Here is a 24,571-nt window from a genome sequence, read left to right on the forward strand (position 1 = left end):
AATCTAGGAAGAGAAAATCAACAAGGAACATGGCAAGATGGAGGCTTCCAGAGGGAAGGATCTGAGTCTCGCAAGATTAAAGGGGTCCCCAGGAAAATTAAGGAGTCCTGGAAGATTTTCTTCAAAATGCTATAATCTGATCAGGCAAATTGCCAGACAGATACCCAATGAAGACTGGATGAATTCTATGTTTTCTTGTGCAGTTGTGAACGGGATCAGTTTCTTGATTTCTCTTTCTGTTGCTTCATTCTTGGTGTATAAAAATGCAACCTATTTCTGTATGTTTATTTTGTATCCTGCAACATTGCTGAATTCATAGATCAGTTCTAGTAGGCTTCTGGTAGAGTCTGTCGGGTTTTCTATGTAGAGTATCATGATGTCTGCGAAAAGTGAAAGTTTGACTTCTTCTTTACCAGTTCGGATGCCTTTTATTTCCTTTTGTTGTCTGATGGCTGATGCTAGGACTTTCAGCACTATGTTAAACAAGAGTGGTGAGGGTGGACATCCCTGTCGTGTTCCTGATCTCAGGGGGAAAGCGCTCAGTTTTTCCCCCTTGAGGATGATGTTAGCTGAGGGCTTCTCATAGATGGCTTTTATGATGTTTAAGTAAGTTCCTTATATCCCTAGTTTCTCAAGGGTCTTTATTAAGAAGCGATGCTGTATCATGTCAAATGCTTTTTCTGCATCTATCGACAGGATAAAATACCTAGGAATAAACCTAACCAAAGATATAGGAGATCTGTATGATGAAAACTATAGAAAACTTATGAAGGAAATTGAAGAAGTCACAAAGAAGGAAAACATTCCATGCTCATGGGTCGGGAGAATAAATATTGTTAAAATGTCATTACTACCCAAAGCAATCTACACAGTCAATGCAATCCCAATCAAAATCACGCCAGTATTCTTCTCAAAACTAGAACAAACTATCCTAAAATTTGTATGGAACCACAAAGACCCCGAAGAGCCTATGTAATATTGAAGAAGAAAACCAAAACGGGAGGCATCACCATCCCAGACTTTAGCCTCTACTACAAAGCTGTAATCATCAAGACAGTATGGTATTGGCACAAAAACAGACACATAGACCAATGGAATAGAATTGAGAACTCAGAATTGGACCCACAAATGTATGGCCAACTAATCTTTGACAAAGCAGGGAAGAGCATCCAATGGAAAAAAGACAGCCTCTTTAACAGATGGTGCTGGGAGAACTGGACAGCAACATGCAGAAGAATGAAACTAGATCATTTTCTCATACCATACACAAAGATAAACTCAAAATGGATAAAGGACCTGAATGTGAGACAGGAAACCATCAAAACCCTAGAGGAGAAAGCAAGAAACAATCTCCTTGACCTCAACTGCAGCAATTTCTTACTTGACACATCCCCAAAGGCAAGGGAATCAAGAGCAAAAATGAACTATTGGGACCTCATCAAGATAAAAACTTCTGCACGGCAAGGGAAGCAATCCATAAAACTAATAGGCAACTGACAGAATGGGAAAAGATAGTTGCAAATGACATATCAGATAAAGGGCTAGTATCCAATATCTATAAGGAACACATCAAACTCCACACCCGAAAAACAAATAGTCCAGTGAAGAAATGGGCAGAAGACATGAACAGACACTTCTCCAAGAGGACATCCAGATGGCCAACAGACACATGAAACGATGCTTAGCGTCCTTCATCATCAGGGAAATACAAATCAAAACCACACTGAGATACCACCTCACACCAGTCAGAGTGGCTAAAATGAACAAATTAGGAGACTCTAGATGCTGGCAAGGATGTGGAGAAACGGGCACCCTACTACACCGTTGGTGGCAATGTAAGCTGGTGCAACCCCTCTAGAAAACAGTATGGAGGTTCCTCAAAATATTAACAATAGAACTCCCCTATGACCCAGCAATAGCACTGCTAGGAATTTACCCAAGGGATACAGGGGTGCTGATGCATAGGGGCACATGTACCCCAATGTTCATAGCAGCACTCTCAACAATAGCCAAAACATGGAAAGAACCTAAATGTCCATCAACTGATGAATGGATCAAGAAGATGTAGTATATTTATACAATGGAATACTACATGGCAATGAGAAAGAATGAAATCTGGCCATGTGTAGCAACATGGATGAACTTGAGGGCGTTATGCTAAGCGAAACAAGTCAGGCAGAGAAGGACAGATACCATATGTTTGCACATATAGGTGGATTAGGAGGAAGTTAACAGAGGACGATGCAGGAGAAGAAGGGGAAAAATAGTGGGGGAGAGGGAGAGAGCAAACCATGAGAGACTCTTGAAAGCTGAAAACAAACTGAGGACTGATGGGGGTGGGGGAGAGAGGAAAGGGGGTGATGGGCATGGAGGAGGGCATTTGTTGGGATGAGCACTGGGTGTTATATGTATACCAACTTGACAATAAACTAAGGAAGAAAAAAAAGGCTGGATGAATTCTTTGTTGGTTGCATGATTGCAATTATCTTACTTTGTTAAATGTAAATATACCTATGCCCATATATTTTGATTATTTCATTTTCTAAGACGAAGTGCCAAGCATGCCTATTGGAATTATGTCCTCTGAAGTACTGGTCTTTATTTTAAGTGGCCCACGTCTGTGACCCACCAGCCCTGCAAACCACGTGGAACTCCCCTTTCACCTCTGTCCTCCTCACCCATCCACATGGACAGGAACCACATCGTGTCCTGGTCACTGATGAAGCTACAGTGCTGGGTATAAAGCAGGGATGGATGGACGGATGGATGGATGGATGGATGGATGGATGGATGGATGGACGGATGGATGGATGGATAGAGAAGGAGTCCATAAAAAATGAGCCTTTATGTGGGGTGGGTTGAGGCTCTCACAAGTACAGGCCCTGGATGGTATCCACGGAGCGCTTCCAACTGTCCTTCCAGTGCTGAGCCTCCTTCACCTGCAATGTGTTGTCGTCCTGGATCTTCTTCAACTCCTCTTCAAACGACGCTAAATATTTCTAGGAGCAAACCAGCGGGAGGAGGCCAGATGAGGAGGGACTTCTGTACTCTGGGCCCTAAAGGAATGCTGTACCCCAGTGGCAGATAGCTTTTAACCCACTCCAGACACTGACAAGAGTTTCACAAATCACTTCTCATGTAGTCTGCCCAGCAACCCATGGGCAGGTCCAGTCATTTCATAGATGGGGAAACTGAGGTTCAGAATCTTGCCTGAGGCCACTCAGCTAGAAAGAGGCTGAGCAGGGGCAAGGACCCATCCCCCTGACTCTGGACTCTGCACCATTCCTAACTGCCATCCCGCACTGTGGCCTCCTGTAGCTCAGGGGACTTGGTTTCCTTATAAGGCTGATCCCTCCACATCTTGAGCCCTTACTGAACTTGGCAGAGTTGTCCCTTCTGCCCAAGGCCTGGCATGGTGGCCAGGGAAGGGGATGGGCTCTCCTCCTATGGGGGTCAGTGTATCTTGTACCATGGACAGAACACAGTTTCTCTCTGGGCACCAGGACTAACACACCCACAGGTAGCATCTGGGTGCAGCCTCCTCTTTAGGCAGGCACCAGGGGTGACTAATAGGCACTGGGCTCAAATCCTGCCTTTGTTACTTCATAGCAGCATGAGGGGGACACATTTCTTTAAGCCTCAGTGTCCTCATCAGTACGAGGGGACAATTCATTTCCTCATGGGGCCATTATGAGGAGTTAGTGAGATGCCTCAGTAACTGTCAGCTGCTCTACCCACCACTTCTCACTGCTCTGTGCCTCTTACTACTTTGTCCCCTCACTCTGACTCAACTGTTCTTCCAGAAGGTCTTTCTTCACCCCCAAATTGGTGGGGTGTCCCTCAGCTGGGCTCCCCTGGCCCTGGGGCTCATACCCTCAGACCCACACTATCACTGGGACCGGACATGACCCACATCCTTAGGCCTGTGACCATCAACTATCTTGAGTGTTGACACTATGCTCTGGGGCACCCTGGCATGGGTCTCCTGCTCCATGGGCCAAACATGAGGGTACCTTGTGACAGGAAGCTCCCTTCTTTCCAAGGCAGCCAAACTGAGCTGCCCTGTGCTCCCTGGGACACGCCCATCTGCACCCCGTCTCTTGACTCACCAAATAGACAGCATCTCGGGCTTCCACAGCCGCCAGGTGGCCCAGGGTCGTTTTGGTGGTGGTGATGGATGATGTTTTCCGGAGGAGAATCTTGTTTTGGATGGTGACTTCAGTGGGTTTGATTCCTGGCCACTTCCTACAAATAAACATGCATGTGAAAGTCCGACATGCTTTTCATTGTCCTTCACAGCGTACCCTCCAATCCCAGTGGAAAAGTTTAACGTATCTTTTTTTTTTTTTTTAAAAGATCATGTCTTAAATGTCTTCATTAAAAGAAAAACCTTACTAAACATTTAAGCTTCTTCAAGTTCTTTTTTCTACTTTCACACTGACTCCGTGCGGGTAGCCGGTCTTGGCTTTTGCGTGGGAGAGAGGAATGTCCCGCTTCTAGTTGTCTCCCTTTTGCAGGCCTCAGTTTCCATGTCAGTGGGCCAGCCAGGGGGCAGTCACCCATTCCTGCCCCGGTTTCCTACTGTGCTGGGCAAATCACCGCCTTACTTCTTCTTCCAGAGTCACATTCTTGGGGCTCAGGGAACAAGGACTTTGACAGCTCTCAGCATACGCACAGTGCTTCACAGTACCACCAGGGATCCAAGAATGTGCCCCATACTGGGATGGGCCTCCCTTTATTTGGGGGCCCCTTTGTGACTCCCTATCAAGGGAACTAAGAGCTGCTGAGCTCTTACTATGTGCCAGGGGCACTCTAAGTACAATCTCATTAAAGTTTCTCTTTGTAATACCATGCACGGTGGGCTGCCATGCCCATTTCACAGGCGAGGAAACTGAGGCTTAGAACAGAATGCCTTTCCAAGGCTTCCAGTTGCCCCTAACTATTCCGCTGCATCGTGCTCCAGCAAACGCAGCCATTGGTGGTACTCTTCAATGCTCTTGGGTCTTACCTGCTCCCCCGCTCAATCAGGGGCTTCTCACTTTCTTCCTTCAGGGAAAGCCTAGCGAGTTTCCTCCGTATGAGAATTGATGTCTTCTGTTTGGTGGGCTCCATCCCTGGCAGGCAAAAGACAGGTTATGACCATAACCTCACACACAGGCTGAGATCAAGGGGGTTTCTCCCCCGACCTTATGTTTAGAGGGATGAGGACTTGCTCCCTTCCTCCTGACTTGGAGTGTCCAGTGGGAGGCAGAGCCCACACTTCTTCCCACAGAGAAGCTGAAAGCAGCGGATCTGAAGGCCCAGTGGGGGCTGGGGGGCTGGTGATGGGAGGTGTGATTTAGGTGGTCTTCCCTCCTCCAAAGCCCAGAGCATGATGGTCTGACCTTCGCACGGCTTCCACAAGCCTCCAGATAAGCTTTATAGACCCTTCCTTGGCTTATACTGGCTCAAGTGGGTTCTGAACTATCCCTGGGGCAAACACATTCAAAGTTGTCCTCTGATGTCTGGCTCGCAGACCTGTCCTTTCAAGTGCCTCCGTGACAGGGCTGCACCTAGCAGAGTGACGGCCAGCAGGAAGGAGCTGCTCCGATCTGCCCTGAGAGCAGGGCCAGGCTGCTTGGCCCAGCAGCCAGAGCTGCAGCAGGAGAGAGGCCTCCCTGGGGCTGGTACGGGGGTCTTCCAGCTCCACGGTTCCTTCCAAGTTACCAAGAAGGAACTTCTTGCTGGCTGCTCTGCCTGGTCTCCCTCAGGTCTCATCTCTAGTGCCTTTGCAGGCCTCGCTTCCCCAAACAAGGCCTGCACTGGACAGAGAGATTTCCAGTAGGGGAAAATGACCAGTACCTCAAAATGCATGTACATCGTGACCCAAAAAGTCCACTTCTAGGAACCTGTTGCCCCAGAATAGAGATGTAAGGATGCAGATGTTTCCTGTAGCACAATTACAGGAGTGAAAAATTGGAAAGGGCCCAACATTCAACAGCAGGGGACTAATGAATAAATCACAATGCACAGCAAGTGAAAATACTCAAGAAGATGATTGACTGGTTTGGCCAATGTCTGTCTGAGGGTGGTTATAAAAGGGCACACACTCTATAACACACACACACACACACACACACACACACACTCAGGCCTGTGTCCAAGAGGAAAGGACTGGAAAGATGGGATGGCAAATATTAAGGGCACTTAGTTCTGGGTGGAAGGACTGTGTTCTTCTGTTTCTTTGTAATTAAGATTCAGTTTTTAATTTTTACTATAAAAATGCATTGTTTTTGTAATAAAAACTTTTGAGAGAGAGTGCATGCATGAGCAAGTGGGAGACGGGCAAAGGGAAAGAGAGAGACAGTTAAGCAGATTCCACGTTCAGAACGGAGCCTGATACAGGGCTTGACTGACCTTACAAACCATGAGATTATGACCTGAGCTGCAATCGAGAGTCAGACGCTCAATCAACTGAGCCACCCAGGCACCCCAGAAACTTTTAAAAATAAAAATGATGTATTTTAATCACTCACTACATAAGTAAATGGATAACATTTACTATATAACTTAAATCTTGGGGTGCCTGGAAGGTTAAGTGTCAGACTTCAGCTCAGGTCATGATCTCACGGTTCCTAAGTTCGAGCTGTTGGACTCTGTGCCGACAGCTCAGAGCCTGGAGCCTGCTTCAGATTCTGTGTCTCCTTCCTTCTCCGACCCCTCCCCCACTCACGTGCACTCTCTCTCTCTTTGAAAAATAAACATTAGGGGAGCCTGGGTGGCTCAGTTGGTTAAGTGTCTGACTTTGGCTCACGGTTTGTGGTTTTGAGCCCTGTGTTGGACTCTGTGCTGACAGCTCAGAGCCTGGACTCTGTTTCAGATTCTGTGTTTCCCTCTCTCTCTGCTTCTCCCTCACTCATGCTGTTTTTTTCTGTCTCTCAAAAATAAATAGATGTTAAAAAAAATCTTTAAAAATTTAAAAAAAAAATAACCATTAAAAAATTTTAATCTTTATATAGTTATAAAAGCAAAACACACATTAGAAAAAGTTTAAACACTACCTAATGGGAGAAAAGAAAAAAATTTAGGAGTCTCTCACCTTTCTACCTATCAGAGATGATCATGGTCAACAGTGTGGGACCTGTCCCTCAGGCTCTGTCTCTGTTTGTTTGTCACACAGATTTACATACATATATGTGAATATACATGTTTATATCATGTATGCATTAAAAAAATGGTATCATGGATAAATACTAATTGTCAACTTTTTCCCCCATAACAGTATTCCTTCCTGACTCTGTATGTTGGCATGTGTAGACACACTGACCCCCTTTCACACCTGCACAGTATGCACATGTACATCAGGATCATAATTTACTGATCCAATCCTCTACACGTGGATGTTAGTGTTGTTTCCAATTCTTTGCACATCAAACAGTGCTGTGATGAATATGCTTGAAAAGATCTCTTTGGAAAATTGTATAAGTATTTCTTTCGGATAAATCCCTAGGGTTAGAATTGCTGGGTGAAAGGCATACATGGTCCAAATTTTGGCAGGTGCTGACAGAAGGTTCTCCAAGACAGGGATATTGACGTACACCTCTCCAAAGGTCTCTATGGTACCTGGGCTTTCTGACATTCGCACCAGGGCTGGTTGTTGCTCAATTTAGAAACCTTGCCAGGCTGTTGGTGAAAAATGATATCTTAATAGTGTTGACATTCATCATCAGCGAGGTCGAGCATCTTTCATACTCATTGGAGATATGAACTGCTTCTCTTTTGCATGTGTTTGTCCTTTGCCTCTTTTTAGAAATTTAACCTCTACCATAGGGATGTTACGTCTTTTTCTTACCTATAGCCTGTTAGGAATATTTGTCCAGTAGTCTTTCAAATTTTTGACATTTTTCTTTTTTTTTTTTGTTTTGGCCACGGAGGAGTGCCAGCCATTGCCTTCACGGCTTCTGGCTCTCATCTGATACTCAGGGAAGCTGTCTCTACTCCAAGATTATGAAAATATTTACTATTAGGATTATTTTTTTACATATAGTTTTTGACCCATTTGGGATTTACTTTTTTAATAATAATAAAAAAACCACCTTACTGTTAATGAAAACCAAAAACCATCAGTCCTCTCGGTAGAGAATCTGGTTTCATTCTGGTGGAATTGGGGAAAAGCAGATGCCCTTGGCCCATCTCCCTCCACCTCACCCACCCCCTGGGGCTCAGGCACAAGGTCAGTGGCACCACTTACTTGCAACCCGGATGTCATCGATGGTGACCACTTCATCCAACTGCAGCAGGAACTTCTCGGCGAAGCTGGCCAGGTTGGCTATGAAAAACCGGCCGTACTTCCTGGTGGATTCCTGCAGGAAACATGGGGGAATGTTCTCCCTGCTGCTGCAGGGAGAGAGGCCTGCCTCCAAAGACCAGCTGAGGGAGGACTTGGGGAGCCGGCAGGTGAGACAAAACCAAAGCCATGAATCAGTTATGTCCAAGTTAAGTGGTGTCTGGTCCTAAGGAAAGAGGCTTCTTGCAAGAGCTGACTGGGTTCAAAGATAGGAAATGATTTAGAAGTGGCCAAGCTGGGCACCTGGGTGGCTCAGTCGGCTCAGCATCTGAATTTGGCTCAGGTCATGGTCTCAACAGTTTGTGAGTTCGAGCCCAGCATCAGGCTCTGTACTGACAGCTCAGAGCCTGGAGCCTGCTTCGGATTCTGTGTCTCCCTCTTTCTCTGCCCCTCCCCGACTCACGCTCTCTCTCTTTCTCTCTCTCAAAGATAAATAAACATTTTAAAAAAGAGGTGGCCAAGGAACACCCACAGATTATTAGCTAAATACAAAATAAATAGATGTGGATATCGAAAAAAGTTCTCATTAGTAATTTTGTAACTAATTAATTTAGAAATCAAAAGATGCAAGTTAAGCAGTCAATAATGGCCAGTCAGCCCTATAAAACCTGTTGGCTTTCATGCCCCCTTTGGCCAGGTGCCAGCAAGAGTCCATGTTCAGTACTGTTGCTGGACTGTCAGTTGGGGGAGTCTCTCTGGGGGCAGTATAGTGCTCAGCACCCAGTCCCACTGACCTCAAGCTTCTCCCTGGTAGTCCTAATCACAGTGTCTAAATCTTCCTGCCTTTTCTTTTCCACTTGACACAGAGACTCCATTTCTTGGATATTTTCAGGATGTCCGAGATTTTGATGGAGCTTCTTGGCATTTTCATCCTTCAATCAAACAATCCAGAAATCAGTGGGGATATTGACCTGGTCTCTAGGTGAGGGCCAGAATGTCATGGGCCCATGTCCTCTAATAATGGCCATAGTCAGATTTGATGTGTGCTCTGACCTGCGTGTGTGAACGGCCATGGCTGGGCAGAGGAGGGCAGAGAAAGCAAGATGGGGGGATGGTTGGAGCGGACTCTGAGGGCTAGGGAGTGAGAGAGCTCAGCAGCAGCCCCAGCATAACCAAGGCCTTAAGTCCAATAAAATCAATGGCATCCACGTCCTCTGGCTTGTAGACCATTGTTGCTGATGTCAGTGACCACACTCCTACAGAATCAGCAAACCCACCCATTAAATCCAAAAAGGAGTTTATAGAACACCTATGAAGAAGAAGGCATTTCTCCAATGCTCTGTGTCCCTCAGCCCCCATCCAACATTGCCAACCTGACCAGGTCTACTTATGCCTTGCCTCCATCTCTGAACTCCCAGGGGCCCTTGGTCCCAGAGAAGGAAGACTGGTCCTGGGGACCCCCACCTTCCTTATCTCTAGCTTCTCCTGATAATTCCAGAACTGTTCCCGGATCTCTTTGGCAGAGGTGCAGAATCTTTTCCAGTGGTGTTCTTTGAAGTTCTCCATCACCAGCCAGCAGACCTGGGGTAGTAGCTCCTCAAATCTCCTCATCTGGGCCCGTAATTCTGTAGAAGTTGGGGGTGAGGGACCAGGGGAGGGAACAGAGCAGAGCCAAGGTGCTGAAGTGATCTCTCCCACAAAGCCCCAAAGCAACTTCCCAAAGAGAAGGACTTGGTCTACAATGTGGTAACAGCTATCTCATCAAGAGGGGTCCTGTGGTCAGAGCAGTACAGAAAATACTGGATTAAGTAAATTCAAAGAACTTCTCTTTGATATTCTGCAGGACTTCCCAGCTCATGAAAAGTGCATAGAGTCTTGAGTCTGTTTTATCAATTATCTCCTCAAAGACTGCCTCAACCCTGGTCCCCCTCTGTCCCTGGGGACCCCTATGTTAGACCTACCTTCTCCACATCCCTTTACCTCTCTCCCAGACTGTCATTTCTTTCCGTTTCTGCATTGAGTTTTGGATATTTTCTCTGATAGTAGAAGCCATTCACAATTTCAAAATTTGAACTATTTATTTTTCCAATATAGAAGTTCTATGTGGTTTTCTTTTCTATTTGGTCATTTTCATAGTCTCTCACTCCTTTCTTATGTTTCCAGTGTCCTTTTAAATTTAATTGCAATGAATACATTATTTTATATCCTTTGTATGATATGTTCAGTATCTGAAGTCTTTACTGATCTCATTCTGCTGCCTCATGATTTAGGGGTCTTTTCTGTGTGTGTGTGTGTGTGTGTGTGTGTGTGTGTGTGTGTGTGTCTGTCTGTCTGTCTGTCTGTCTGGTTTGTTTACTGTGAGCTCTTATTCTGAGAATTTGATTTGTGAGAATCCTTAGAGGTGTGAATAGAAGGTGTGTTCCTTTTCTAGAAAGGATCTGTGGTGTCTACCAGAGAAGCATCTGGGCACCACCAACTCAAGATCATTTTACGCTAAATTATCAGCAGGAGGTCTTTTGGATGATCCACAAAACAAAATCAACTTCAAGCACAAAGGCCACTTAATAGTTATGGATTTATATTGGAGTTTCCCTTCTGCTTTACCCAGCACCAAGGTGTTTTAATAAGGCAGTTTCCTTCTAGTTGCAGCTGCTGGTGATGGTGCAGGACAGGGGAGGGAGCTTGGTTTCTGTCTCATTCACCCTACTCTGCAGCTGGAGCCCTGTGGGGTCCCAGTTTTCCTGTGGCTTGTGTCCTTCCAGACTTTCCAACTGTGGGTGGTCTGGGGATTTGTCTCCTGTTCCCAAAACCCCGGAGGCCATGAAAACAAGGTTCAAGCTCACCTAGGAGTCAGCAATGCCCTTAGGGCAATGTGTTACTGTTCAATTTCCCTCTTGGAGTTCCTATTGTCACTCAGTTTGGGAGCCTTGTGTGTTTCTTACTTTATGGCTAACTCATCAATACATCTGAAAGAGTTCATCTCGAAAATACTATATCCAATACTTGTAAATGTTTTCAGTGAGGGGTTTGGCCAGGATACCGGACTCCCAAACTGCAGGAAGTGGAAGTCGCCATTTAGTGGGAACTGTGACTCTTCCAGAGAGGGACATAATCTGTAGCATTTCCCAAACCCGTCTGACCACTGAACCTTTCTTTTGAGGAAGGTCACATAGGATGGGAGCCCAGACTTCCCAGGGGGACATTTTGTGCTAGAGAAACAAAATGCTATAGTAGTTTCAATGCCAGTCATTCGACAGCCACAGGAGTGAGAGCCACCACTGATTATGTCCCTTGTATATGGCAGGTCTGTGTGGTGGGCTTAATCCTCAAAAAAGCCTTGCACAGTGAGTGTTGTCTTTATCTCCAGTTTACAGACAAGGAAACTGAGGCTCACAGAGGTGAGGTGACTTGGTCAGGGTCATAAGGCAGGGAGATGGCGGTGCTGGGCCTTGAAGCCAGGTCTGGCTGCCCTCTAATCCTCTCCCCCTTCTACCCACGCTGCCCCTCAACCAACACAGCAGACCTGTGATGGGCCCTCAGGTTCCCTGCTTTAGAAGCAGGAATAATTAGGACTTACAACTGCATCAAACATGTGTGGCTATGGGCAAAGATGCAGAGGAACGTGAAGAAATGGGCAAAGGTGTGCGCTGGGCATGTTTTCACAACCTCTTTGACGTCATTACAATAAGTGTAAATGGCACGATGTATTCTATCTGCCTGTTTTCATGTCCCTATTCTCCAGGAGGCTGTGCCTATTGGGGTCGTCAGAGCCCAGCACGGGCCAGGCGTACAGTCGACACTTAACAAATATCCGTGGAAAGTTTTCTTCAGACCTTCAAATACAGAGTTACCTTGTGACCCAGCAATTCCGCTCCTAGTTATACATCCAAGAGAAAGGTAAACATCTGTCCACACAAAACGTGTGTGTGAATGTTTGTAGCAGCGGTATTCACAGTAGCCAAAGGTGGAAACAGACAAACGTGTACCGATGCAGGGTAAACAAAACGTCGCACATGCACACAATGGAATAAGAATGAGCCATGAAAAGGAACAAAGTACTGACCCACACTACAACACAGGTGAACCTTGAAAATATTATGCAGAATGAAAGAAGCCAGTCACAAAACACCGCACAGTGATTCTGTTCATATGCAGTCTCAGAAGAGGAAAGTCTACAGAGGCAGAAAGTGGTTGAGTGGTTGTTTAGGGCTGGGGCAGTGATGGAGGGGCAGGGTTCTAAAACTGAGAAGTAGTGATGGCTGCCCAACTCTGAGAATATACTAAACTCCACTGAATTGGACACTTTACATGGGTGCATTGTGTGGTATGTGAATATCTCAATAGAGCTGTCAAAATTACCTGTGCAATGAACAAAACATTTTTAGTGATACAAATCACCAGATTTCTCAAGAAAAGTGATTGTTTTTCAGCATCGTTGTGTCTCCCAGTTACATCTGATCAGTGTTTTTACCTAATTCGAAGATGCCAGCTTTCCACAGGGAGGCTCCTGCGCCTCCCCCGGTGACCTCCAGCTCAGGAGGGCACCCTCCAGGCTGTGAGGCCCAGGCTCTGCTCAACTGGTGACACGTGCCACACCCTCAACCTGCCTGCCCGCCTGCCGCCCAGACCCACCTATGAGGCAGGAGTTATGGTACTCATTTGTCTGGTCATGGTACCCCAGGATCCTCTTGCAGATGTTCTCGGCGCACTGGTCAAAGTTATCGTACATGCAGTCAGGTCTGGTGACTGAGCGCTTCTCTCTGCGGTAAAACTCCTGCAAGAGAGGTTGACGGTGTCTGGGCAAGGATGCTCACCCTGGAGCTCTGGCCCATGCTCCTGCATCCTCCACCCTGCTCTCCACACCTCCTAGCCCTTTCTCTGAATGTCACCTCTGCCAGCCACACTTTCCCTACCCAACTGCCCTTTTTACCACTGACAATATCCCAGTACGCAAGGCCTAAGTGACTGAAAATGGCAAGACTCTTATTTGTCCTTCCATTTGTCCAAGACCCAAATGGAATCTCATTCCAATGACCAGGTTGAGAGCTTTGTATGAAGTGCCAAGCTAGGGACTAGGCCAGAGGCCACAGTATGGAGGCCGCAGAGCCTCTGCTCTGAAGGATCTGCAGCCCAGTGGGAGGCTGGCAGGAACGCGTCCAGACACCTCTGTGTGGGGCGTGCTGGAACTGGGTACTGAGTAGCTCAACAGCTCCACCCATCTCCCTGTGGTGCCGCCATGTCCGTCACCCTATGCAGGGTGCCGGCCTCCCAGGGATGGAGATTGGGCTTGTTCTTCTTGGCCCACCCAGTATCTGACATAGAGTTAGTGTCCAAGAAATGTCTGGTGGCTCAATAAATGGATAAATGAATGAACGAGGTTTAACTTTTAGGATGAAGAAAACACTGCATGAGGTGACAGAAGTTTGGTAGCTGTGGTTGTGGGAGCTGGAATCCCCTTTCCTCAGTTTTACCCACAAAGCCATTATCAGCAAAATACAAGAGGCAGAAGCAGCTGGAAACATGTGGCCAGAAGCCAGTCCAGGGGCACACAGAGGCCTGTGGGCAGCAGCCCTCACCTCCACGACATTCAGCAGATGCTCGTTGCTCTCCCAGAGGAGGGTCAGGATGATGCCTTTAAAATCCCTGCAAGACACAAAAGATAGATCCCTGAGGGGCCTTGTCTGATCACACCAAATGGTGTGGCCAAAACCAAATGGACTCCGGAGAGTCAAAACCAAAAGGCTCCGGAGTGCCCAGCAGCCCAGCCAGAATTGGTCAGTGCCTGTGACACCCAGCTGCAAGCTTGTGTTCTCACTTAATATTTCTATTTGTCTAGTTTAATGGCTCTTGTTTGTGACAAGCTGGGTGTGGCCCCTTCCTCATTCATTGTAGCTACTTGCTCCCACCCTGGGACCTTTACACACATGGATTTCTCCCCAGAGAACACGGTTAACTTTCCTCTTGGTCACATTTGCTCCTGCTCTTCCTCAGATCCCAGCTTGGTGGCAATTCCAGACCATCCTGGTGCAATGCTCTCAGAGTGGTCCTCAGCCCTACAGCACTCCCCACAGAGGGGTTTGGGACTGATTTTTGTGACCAGCTGATTAAACCCTCTCTCTCCCAGAAGATGGTGAAGTGCACCTAGACAGACTGCATGCATCTATTTTGCTCACCACGGAACCCCCAGTCCCACCATAGGGTCTGCACTTATTAATGCCTCAGTATTGGTTGAATGAAGAAAGAACAGTTTCTCGTAAATATTAATCAAATAAGCAGGACTTCCTGTAGGACCAAACAGCCTCCTTCTGGTACCTCTGGCCTTTAGGCTGACTCTGTGCACACCAGGGCTGTGTTAAACAAATTTGCACAGATCCAGTGGATATTCCTGGCCAGTGAAGTCAATTTTCTCAATAGTAAGAGTGAAGTAAGGGAAGGGATAGATGTATTAGAACTCAATGTAACCTAGAACCTTAATAAGATGCAGGACACTTAATTTTTCACAATTTTTGTTAAGTGATGCAGTCACTGTTGTACACCACACATTGCTGGCCAATTTCTAAAACATATGTATATAGGTCACTCACGGTTTTGTTTTAAAATTTACTCATCATGGGGCGCCTGGGTGGCTCAGTTGGTTATGCGTCCGACTTTGGCTAAGGTCATGATCTCACGGTTCGTGGGTTCGAGGCATCGGGCTCTGTGCTGACAGCTAGCTCAGAGCCTGGAGCCTGTTTCAGATTCTGTGTCTCCCTCTCTCTCTGACCCTCCCCTGTTCACGCTCTCTCTCTCTCTCTCAGAAACAAATAAAACATTAAAAAAATTAAATTCACTCATCATAATTAAAGAAAATTAGAAATATACTGAAAAGCAAAGGAGAAAATGAATGCCAACATTTTATTGTATTACCTTCCGGCTGCTTTTAAAGTCAGTTTGGAATTAGGTTCATGTGTATTCTACATTCTGTTCACTTGTTAAGTGTTCCCCCACATTAAGATATCTTTTTAAATGGCTGTGTAAAACCATTGAGTATGTAAGCACCATGGTTTGTAATCCTCTATTTTTGGAATGTCAGGTTTTCTCATTTTTTAAAAATCTTTCTCTTTTTAAATTTATTTATTTAAATTCAAATTAGTTAACATACAGTGTAGGATTGGTTTCAGGAGATAACCCAGTGATTCATCACTTACATAGAACACCTAGTGCTCATCCCAACAAATGCCCTCCCTAATACCCATCCCCCACTTAGCCCATCCCCCACCACCTGTATTTTAAGAGTCACTTATGGTTTGCCTCCCTGTCTTTATCTTATTTTTCCCTCCCTTCCCCTATGTCCATCTGTTGTGTTTCTTAAATTCCACATATAAGTGAAATCATATATTTTGACTGACTTATTTTGCTTAACATAATACATTCTAGTTCCATCCATGTTGTTACAAATGGCAAAATTTCATTCTTTTTGATTGCCAAATAATACTCCATGGAGTGTACCACCTCTTCTTTATGCATTCATCAGTCGATGCACATTTTGGCTCTTTTCATAATCTGGCTATTGTTGACAGCGCTGCTATAAATAGTGGGGTGCATGTGCCCTTTCAAATCAGCATTTTTTAAAAGTTTATTTATTTTTGAGAGAGCACAAATGGGGTAGGTGCAGAAATGAGAGAGAATTCCAAGCAGGCTCTGTGCCGTCAGCGCAGAGCCTGATGCAGGGCTCAAACTCACAAACCATGAGATCATGGCCTGAGCTGAGATCGAGAGACAGACGCCTAACCAACTGCACCCATGCACCCCCAAAAGCAGCATTTTGTATCCTTTGGATAAATGCCTAGTAGTGCAATTTCTGAGTCATAGGATAGTTCCATTTTTAACTTTTTGAGGAATCTCCATATTGTTCTCCAGAGTGGTTGTACCAGTTTGCATTCCCATTAACAGTACAAAAGTGTTCCCCCTTCTCTGCATCCTTGCCAATATCTGTTGTTTCCTGAGTTGTTAATTTTAGTCATTCCAACAGGTGTGAATGGTATCTCATTGTGGTTTTGATATGTATTTCTCTGATGATGAGTGATGCTGAGCATCTTTTCATGTGACTGTTAGCCATCTGGTTGCCTTCTTTGGAAGTGTCTATTCATGTCTTCTGCCCATTTCTTCAGTGGATTGTTTGTTTTATTGGGTGTTGAGTTTGATAAGTTCTTTATAGATTCTTGATACTAACCCTTTATCCGATATGTCATTTGCAAACACCTTCTCCCACTCCATCGGTTGCCTTTTAGTTTTGTTGATTGCTTCCTTTGCTGTGCAGAAGCTTTTATCCTTTTTTTTTAATGTTTGTTTTTGAGAGAGAGAGAGAGAGAAAGTAGGGGAGGGGCAGAGAGAGACACACACACAAAATCCAAAGCAGGCTCCAGGCTCTGAGCAGTCAGCACAGAGCCTGACATGGGGCTTGAACTCACGAACTATGAGGTCATGACCTGAGCTGAAGTTGGACACTTAACCAACTGAGCCACCCGGGTCCTCCCAGAAGCTTTTTATCTTGATAAGGTCCCAATAATTAATTTTTCTTTTATTTCCTTTGTCTACTATTTGATTAGGCCTCATCCTTGGGCACCACCTTTGGCTTGCTGGGTCCAATGTTAGCAAGAATGTTATTAAGTCAGGGGTGCCTGGGTGGCTAAGTCGGTTAAACATCAGACTATCGACTTTGGCTCAGGTCATGATCTCACTGTTCATGAGATTGAGCCCTGGCATTGGGCTCTGCACTGACAGCATGGAGCCTACCTGAGATTCTCTTTCTCTCAAAATAAATAAATAAACATTAAAATAAATAAATAATCTAAAAAATACTGTTAAGTCAGTTCAGATACTAGCCCCCCATCCAATATCCGAGCACCTTTGATTTCCGATAGCCATGGCCTACCTGAAGCAAGAATCCTGATAAGTAAGCAAGAATCCCACTGCCCTCAAGTTTTCAATGTACTGAGCTCCTTGCTCTTCACTTTGTCCTCACTGTATTCAGAGTTGAGCCCCATCCCTCTTTCCTGTTGCAACTGTCTTGACACCTATTGCAATGGTCCCATATAAAGCATTCCTTACTGTTTTAACAAGTATCAGAATAATTTTTTCCTTAACACCTCCCACTGGCAGTGCCTGGGAGGGACCATCTGCACCCTCCCTTGATAAACTGGGAACTTCCTCTAAAATCTATTTACATATTGGTTAATCTTGGGCAAAATATGGAATGGATTTGTTCCCCTTTCATTTGTTTGCATTCTAGTGAGAATTAGTGTTTTCTCCACATGTTTGCTCCTAACTTTACTTCCTCCTCATATGTGGTCTCTTCCAATTCTGCCCTTACCATATTGTGTGTTGGAAATTTCCTTAGCAATTTTCTGGGGGAAGGGGATGAGGAGAGGAGCCAATTTTTCCCTTTTCGGCTTTATTTACCACTATTGTGTCTTGGATGGTTGTTATCTAGCTTTTAATTACATTTTACCTCAACAGAGTTTAAAAATTTGTTTGCCAAAATTTTCCATCTTTTTCCCTGTGATTTCATCCAGTGCTTCTTGGAGTGATGATCCTGTATTACACAAGGGAGGCCCACAGAAGACTTGCTGCCTCCTCTTTACAAATCCAAGAGGAGGATTCTCTTCGACCTTCTGTGCACAGGGAAGGTGAAGGCTTGGGGAGAAGCCAGTTAGCCAGAGTCCCAATGTGGGGGTAAAAACATCAATCTGATTCCATTTTCTGAGCAATTCACCACTGCGCTATGCTAAGAAAGTCTCTCCCTTTCAGAGATTTCATAAGTGCTCAATTTCTTTTTTCTTTTTTTTTTCTATTTAGCCTGTGATCTTTTTTTTTCACCACTAAAATACTGTGGTGCATTCTTGCTATGGCTAACTATTTAGCAATAAAAGGGATGAACTATTGATGTCTGTGACCACTGGGGTGGATCTCAAGGGAATTATGTTGAGTATGAAAAGCCACTCTGCAAGTGTCATACACTATATAAGACTATTTATATGACCTTCTTAATAAGATAAAATGATAGGGATGGAAAAGGGATCAGTGGTTGCTCAGGGTTAGGGATGGAGAGGGAGGGCGTGGCTATAAAATGGCGGCAGGAGTGATGTACAGTTGGTGGCGATGGAACAGTTCTGTTTCTTGATTGTGGTGATGGTTACATGAATATACACATGTGATAAAATGGCAGAACTCTATAAAATTGAGAGAGAGTCAAGATTTTAATGATGAGGATTGCTTTTTTGTGAATGGGACAAGGGAGCATCTAGCTGCTGACTTGGACGCAACTTCTAGGTCCTGAGGCCACTCTTTTTTAATGTTTATTTATTTTTGAGAGAAAGAGCTGGGGGAATGACAGAGAGAGAGGGAGACAGAGCATCTGAAGCAGGTTCTCCACTGTCAGTTCAAAACCTGACATGGGGCTTGAACCCACGAGCCATGAGAGCATGACATGAGCTGAAGTTGGACGCTTAACCAAATGAGCCACCCAGGTGCCCCCAAAACCACCCTTGTCTGCAAACTTCACAAACCTCAGAGATCAGATCAGTGGGGCAAAAAAGGCTGATGGTGAGTTCCCTGATTAAGGGGGAGAGGGTGTCTGCTGCAGACCTTGACTTTTAGTGTTTTCAATTTTCTGAAGCTGTTATTTGTTTGAAATGCAGCCATATGAAGTGGAACGGAGTTTATTTTAATCAATGAAATTAAAATTAAGGAAAAGAGGAATGGGGGAGGTGAGGCATTAAAAAATTGAAGGAAAAAAAACCCCATAAACAAATCCCAGACTTGAAAGGGGTGTGCTGCCCGCTACCCCAAAAACCTTAGCTTAGAAAATGTGAAGTTTTGGTGAAAATGTCTCTCAACAAATTTAGGTGAAATGGGATGAAACAAACTGGCCTTGACCCTTAACTGTCCCCTTGCCAATCTCTCCTGCTCTGCTTATTTTCCCCTCAGCTGTGTCAGGTTTAGCCACCTGCTCACCCAGACAATGAGCTAGAATGGACTTGAAGGAAAAGGTGCCACTTACTCAGCCAAAGGTGGTGGCTTCTCCCCGAGCACCTGGTACCTTCTGTCTATTCGGTTGGGCTTGGAGTACCGTGCGATGCTGTGGGACAAAGGCGGGTCAGTGGTCTGGAGGCTGGGGTAGACAGGCAGGTCTGTGGGAGCCCCACCTAGGTTGCTGGAGGCTCTGGGCCTGCCTGGGGGACACCGTGACCCCCATGTCTGGGCCTGAATCCTTCAAGATACTTCCCTACTCCTCAACAGCTGTGGAGACAACCGTAGCATGGGAGCGAAGTCCATATCGCCAAAACTGACCCAAGACGCCCGGGAGGGGGTGAGGGGCTAGAAATTTGTATCCTTGCCTCCCTGTGGGGAGGACCCAAAGAAAAACCTGTTGGGTGATTTTCAAATAAGAATACAATATGCCCAATAAAAGTTGAATTCCATATATAAGGAGCAAATAATTTTTAGTGTAAGTATGTCGTATGCAACATCAGACAGCCCCCGCAACATGGACTTCATTTTGTAACCACTGAGGGACTGAATATACAAATGGACAATAGCCAGACTGCACATAAATACAGAACTCTGACCCAGAACCTGCAACATGCCCAGGAAACCAACTTCTTGTCTGTAATAAACAACTCAGGAAGTCAGTCTGATAGAAGTCAGACTTGGAGGAAGCCATATTGTCATCTCTAGTGGCAATCCGGAATGCTATACAATAACCCCTGTAACAATCATCTCCACGTGGTCAGGACTTGATTACTGACTGACAGCTTCCCTAATTTTGTCCCTGCTTTCAACTTAGAACCAACTAGGGAAAGTCAAATATGCAGCCCTAAATAATCACATAGAATGCCCCGAGGCTAATTGGCCTGACTCCAGCTTCCCCACATCAACAACGTCCAATAAAGGCACACTTAGAGCCTTCCCTTTCTCTGCTATACAGCCTTTTCACTCCCTGGCCTGCCTTTGAGTCTCTGCTAAAACATATGCAATGATGGCTGACTCCCTTGCTGTACCAAGCTCTGAATAGATAGCCTTTGGTTTTCTAGTTTGGTTGGTCTTAGGTTTATTTCCACACTGCAGATGGCATTGATGTTCATGGACCTTTGAAGTATGCAAAGCAAGAATTATCTCATTGCTACGTCCTCAAAACCAGGAATCAAACCATATAAATGAGGGCTCACAGAGAACCCAGAAGTCAGTTCGGTCACTGGCTCTGTTACTTGCCTTCTGTTGAATCAGTCTCAGGGGTCAGCAGGGCTCACATTTACGGAGCCATGAGTCTAATGACCCCTATGGGGGCATAATGGGCAGAGTGCCTGATCAGGATGCAGAGGCCCAGGATTTCTCCTGCGAGGAAAGCCATCTCTAATGTCCCTCTTTTTGACCAGGATAACTGGGTGTGGGAAGAGGGCTGGGATCTACCAGTTGTCACACTGAATACCCAGATGGGTTCTCAAGGTAGGAGGCCTTTATGAGCCGCATCACTCAGCAGGAATGAGCACAGACCTGACTAACACCAGCTCCAGAGCCAACCTCTCACTGGGTCCCTTGGAGTCTCAGAGCTGTGAGTACAGGTGGTACATTCTGAGGACAGATGGGTAAATGGACAGGGTGGTCTCTGGCCTACATCTAGGGGGACAGGGAAGGCACCTGGGAAGGGGAGCCCCTCGGCAGCCCAGCATCCCTACCTCCCTATTGAAGTGGCACTGGCACTGGACAGGGCCTTTCTCATGATGTGTTCTCCCCGGCTCCGGTGTCGCTTCAAGCCTTTGGGTGATGAGGACACGGGACAAGAACAGAGGACCCGAGGTGAGGATGGACCAGGTGGCAACACTGGCTTCCCCATTGCCAATGCCCCGAGACCCACAGGCCTGTTTGCCTCTACCTATCTGGGACCGCTCTTTGTCGCACTGCTGGGTTGAGCATTTCGAGTCAGGAAGTCTGAAACCAAAAGAAAGGATGTGAGCTTTTCCCATGACCATGAGGACATCTCAGGGCAGGCATTGAGTACCATCCCAGTTAGTGCACAATACCATGTAAACCTGTCCTATTATGGGGCCCATTTTAGAGGAGGAAACTGAGGCTCTAGGGAAAAAGCCCTTATACAAAGTCACAGGCTGTCACAGGTGGGAACCTTGGAGGTAGGACCCTACAGATGGTCCTTGAAGGCTCAGGGCCAAAAGTTGTTGTGGCAGGGCCCCATTGTACACCCCATGGCCACTCACTGCAGGATCTTCTTGACCACTTCCACAGCTGGGTCTTCAATCATGGACTTCCCCATGCGGCTCGGCTGGGCGAAGGACTCAGGGGTGACCAAATCTACCTTGGCTTCCTCTTCAAGGGCTTCTGAAGACACCAGGATGTCACTCTCCACTTCCAGATCAGTCATGAGGTCGTCCTGCAGCCCCAAGAGAAGGGCCAGAGTGTGTGGGCCCAGTCCACATGGCGGGGATGAAGGCAGGTCGGGTTCATGTTCCAATACCACCCTGCCCAGGGGCTGTGCCTGGAGGCTAGCTGCCTGACTCTTCGAGTCTCTATTTTCCTTCTAAAAAATGGTAATGGTCATATCTCCTTTAGAGTCATTCACTCATTCATTCATTTATATGTGCATGTTGGCTTTGAAAAATATTTCCTGAGTACCTGCTTTCTGCAAGGCTCTGACCGGGATACAGGGTAGAGAGGTAATTGGTGACCTTTGTTTTTACGGGGTTTACAGTCTAGTCACAGAGACAAACATTTAACATGCATTTCTACAAATAAATGTCTGATCAAAATTGGGACCAGTGCTATGAAGGAAAAGTTCCAGAGTCTTCCATGAGGCTGAGGGTCATGGATTTACAAGGCCAGCCCAAAGATGTGTCCAGTCAGTGTTCTTGAAATGGATGAGTGAATGAATAAATGTGTGGACAAGTGAGTGGCCAACACCCCCTACAAGTCAGATCTTAGAGAAAGGGTAGGAGTAGTGGCCCGAAATGAGGGCTTAGTTAGGCTGTTCCCTATTTTATTTGAGTCTCGTCTCAGAAGAAGCCAGTGGTTGCTCGTGGGTGTGGGTGGGAAGGACCCTAGCTGGACTCCTGAGTTCTGTCCTAAAGGGCACAGTGCTGGTGGTACGATGGAGGGTTAGTATTGGTGGCATGGTGGGAAGAGCCTCCCCAGAGAAGGAAGGGCTGGTTCAAAACGTGGCAGCGAGAAGGTGGCCAAGCAAAACTTGAGGGATGTCCACTTAGGTCCCTATTGATTCTATGCCACACACCCTTGGAAGTTGGTTGAGTGCCCCTGGTGTTTAAAACCTGGTGTGAGAGGCTGAGTGCGGGGTGAGGGTGACAGAAGCTCTGCCCTCCTGGGGCACACAGTCTGGACAGACAGCCCCTAAAAATGGAGACGTCACTGTGGTCTGTGAGAGAAGGCCCAGTGGGAAGTGATGTCTTTGGGGTGGGAGTGGGGGGTGAGAAATGAAGAGACCATGGAGGGCAGACCACAGAGGCTGCTGTGAAGGCTCGGTTGAAGGATGTGGATTTCACCCTGAGTGATCGGGAGAGTGGCACAGTCAGACTGATCTCCAACAGTTCAGGGAGTGGATCAGGAGGGGAAGTGAGAGAAAAAGAGCAGCCACGTGGGCAAGAAGAGGTGGTGGAGGTGGGGTGGGGAGAAGCCAGTGGTTGCTTATGGGTGTGGGTGGGAAGGAGAAGGCTGAAAGGCGAGGGTAGCCTGAGAGCTGGTAACTGGTAGGTCTTGGTGGAGGTGAGGAGATGGTGCCAGGAGCTGAGGAATCTCCTGAGGTTGCAGGGAAGGGGACACTCTGGGATTTGAATCCAGATCTGGCTTCACAGCATATGGTGTATGGTCTTTCCAAGGGAACGTGGTAGACTTGGTGTCCAGCAGGAGCCTGGGAGCTCTCTTTCCTTAGGCTCTGCTGAGCTCTGCAGGCCTCCTGAGAGCCTAGACACAACAGTTCAGCCACCCTCCTCCACTGCCCAATCCCTTCTTTTAGTGTGCGTTCCTTACTGTAAAGACCACTTGAGTCATGGATACTGTGTCCAGCCTGCAATTGAGGTACTGAATCCTCTGGCCCAGTTTTTCTTTCCAAGTCCGGACCAAGCCAAGGAGGTCATCCGCTGTCACCACCTAGAAGAAGAAAGCTGTAGGAAGCAAGCTGCAGGAGGGCCGCCGCCCTCCATCTGAAGCACAGGCTTCTTGGTTCAAGGAAGGCCCCTCACCTGCAGGGAGGGCCCCAGGAGAGAGGGTGATGCTAGCTGGCTCTCTGGGGCAGCTGCAGCGGGGCAGCAAATCCTTCACTAAATGGGCCAGAGTTCTAGTCCTGGTTTTATGGGTTCGTTCTGGGCAAATGATTTAAATTAGCTCAATTTTTGGTCTCCCCATCTGTGCAGTGGGACCCGGAATGTTCCCTGGGATCTCTTCCAGCTTTGACGCTCTTAGAAGGAAATGTATGGCCCAAAATGGCCACACTGTGTATGAGTGAAATGACCACAGCCTTTCTGGAAAGTCATCTAACCATTTCCACGACAAGGTCAGATACACACCCCCGAAGCGGCAGTCCCACAGGTGTGCGGGAAAGAACGTGTAAGGATGCTCACCTTTGCCGTGCACCCACACATCACTTGGCAGTCCTCACACTTGTCCCCCGCACCACTCAACTGACCTATACAGATGAACCAGGCCAGGAGGGGACTTGGCCTCTTTTACTTCCTTCATTTCTAGTGCATTCTGAGTCACAACCATTCCTCCACCACTCAGCTCTGGAATTGGAAGGTGTCCCTGGTGATACCTTGTCCAGGCCACTATTCTCTCTGCTTCAGTTACGACACCCTGCCTCACTCCTCTCTCCCTCCCTGCCTTTCTGCACACAGCAACCAGAAGGCCCTCCTCGCATGTATGTGGCACTGAGCATGTGACCCTGGCCACACCTGTCCCTGGTCCCCACCGTCTTCACCATGCAGCTGCGGCATCGTTCCCATCTCCTGATCACTGCTTTGCAAAAGTGTACAACCAGCCTCCTCCAGCAACACAGGGTTGCCTGCCCACCTAAGTCCATGTCCCCCCGACCTGGCCAGAAGGCTGTGAAAGCCCCAGGCACACTGTCCAACACCCTGGCCTTCTTGTGTTCTTCTTCCAACACAAGAAGAGGGCAGTGAGGGGGCTGGAGAGGTGAGGAAATGCGGGGGAACAAATGTTTCTGCTCTGGAGAGGTAGAGCTGTCCCTCCAGGGACTGACAAAGGAGTCATGGCAGATTGACCTGGTTTCCCCCTATTCCCCAG

At 46.7% G+C, this 24,571-nt stretch overlaps 1 protein-coding gene across 3 annotated transcripts in view; it reads right to left on the minus strand.

The window, feature by feature from the left end:
* Positions 1–2,826: 2,826 nt before the first annotated feature.
* CCDC180 (coiled-coil domain containing 180) overlaps positions 2,827–24,571 on the minus strand; it is a 58,061-nt gene continuing 36,316 nt past the window's right edge. For all 3 annotated transcript variants that reach the window (XM_077756142.1, XM_077756141.1, XM_077756139.1), the window contains 13 exons: positions 23,300–23,419; positions 21,520–21,692; positions 21,180–21,235; positions 20,983–21,061; positions 19,308–19,385; positions 13,843–13,909; positions 12,899–13,040; positions 9,731–9,891; positions 9,061–9,198; positions 8,231–8,342; positions 5,009–5,114; positions 4,110–4,245; positions 2,827–2,999 (listed from right to left, as the gene is read on the minus strand). In XM_077756142.1, coding sequence (XP_077612268.1) covers positions 2,868–2,999; positions 4,110–4,245; positions 5,009–5,114; positions 8,231–8,342; positions 9,061–9,198; positions 9,731–9,891; positions 12,899–13,040; positions 13,843–13,909; positions 19,308–19,385; positions 20,983–21,061; positions 21,180–21,235; positions 21,520–21,692; positions 23,300–23,419 — 1,500 coding nt within the window. In that variant the 3' untranslated portion in view covers positions 2,827–2,867. The remainder of the gene's footprint in view (positions 3,000–4,109; positions 4,246–5,008; positions 5,115–8,230; positions 8,343–9,060; positions 9,199–9,730; positions 9,892–12,898; positions 13,041–13,842; positions 13,910–19,307; positions 19,386–20,982; positions 21,062–21,179; positions 21,236–21,519; positions 21,693–23,299; positions 23,420–24,571) is intronic.

The sequence above is a fragment of the Crocuta crocuta genome, unplaced genomic scaffold, assembly GCF_008692635.1.
Source record: "Crocuta crocuta isolate KB4526 unplaced genomic scaffold, BGI_CrCroc_1.0 scaffold431, whole genome shotgun sequence".
NCBI classification, from domain to species: Eukaryota; Metazoa; Chordata; class Mammalia; order Carnivora; family Hyaenidae; genus Crocuta; species Crocuta crocuta.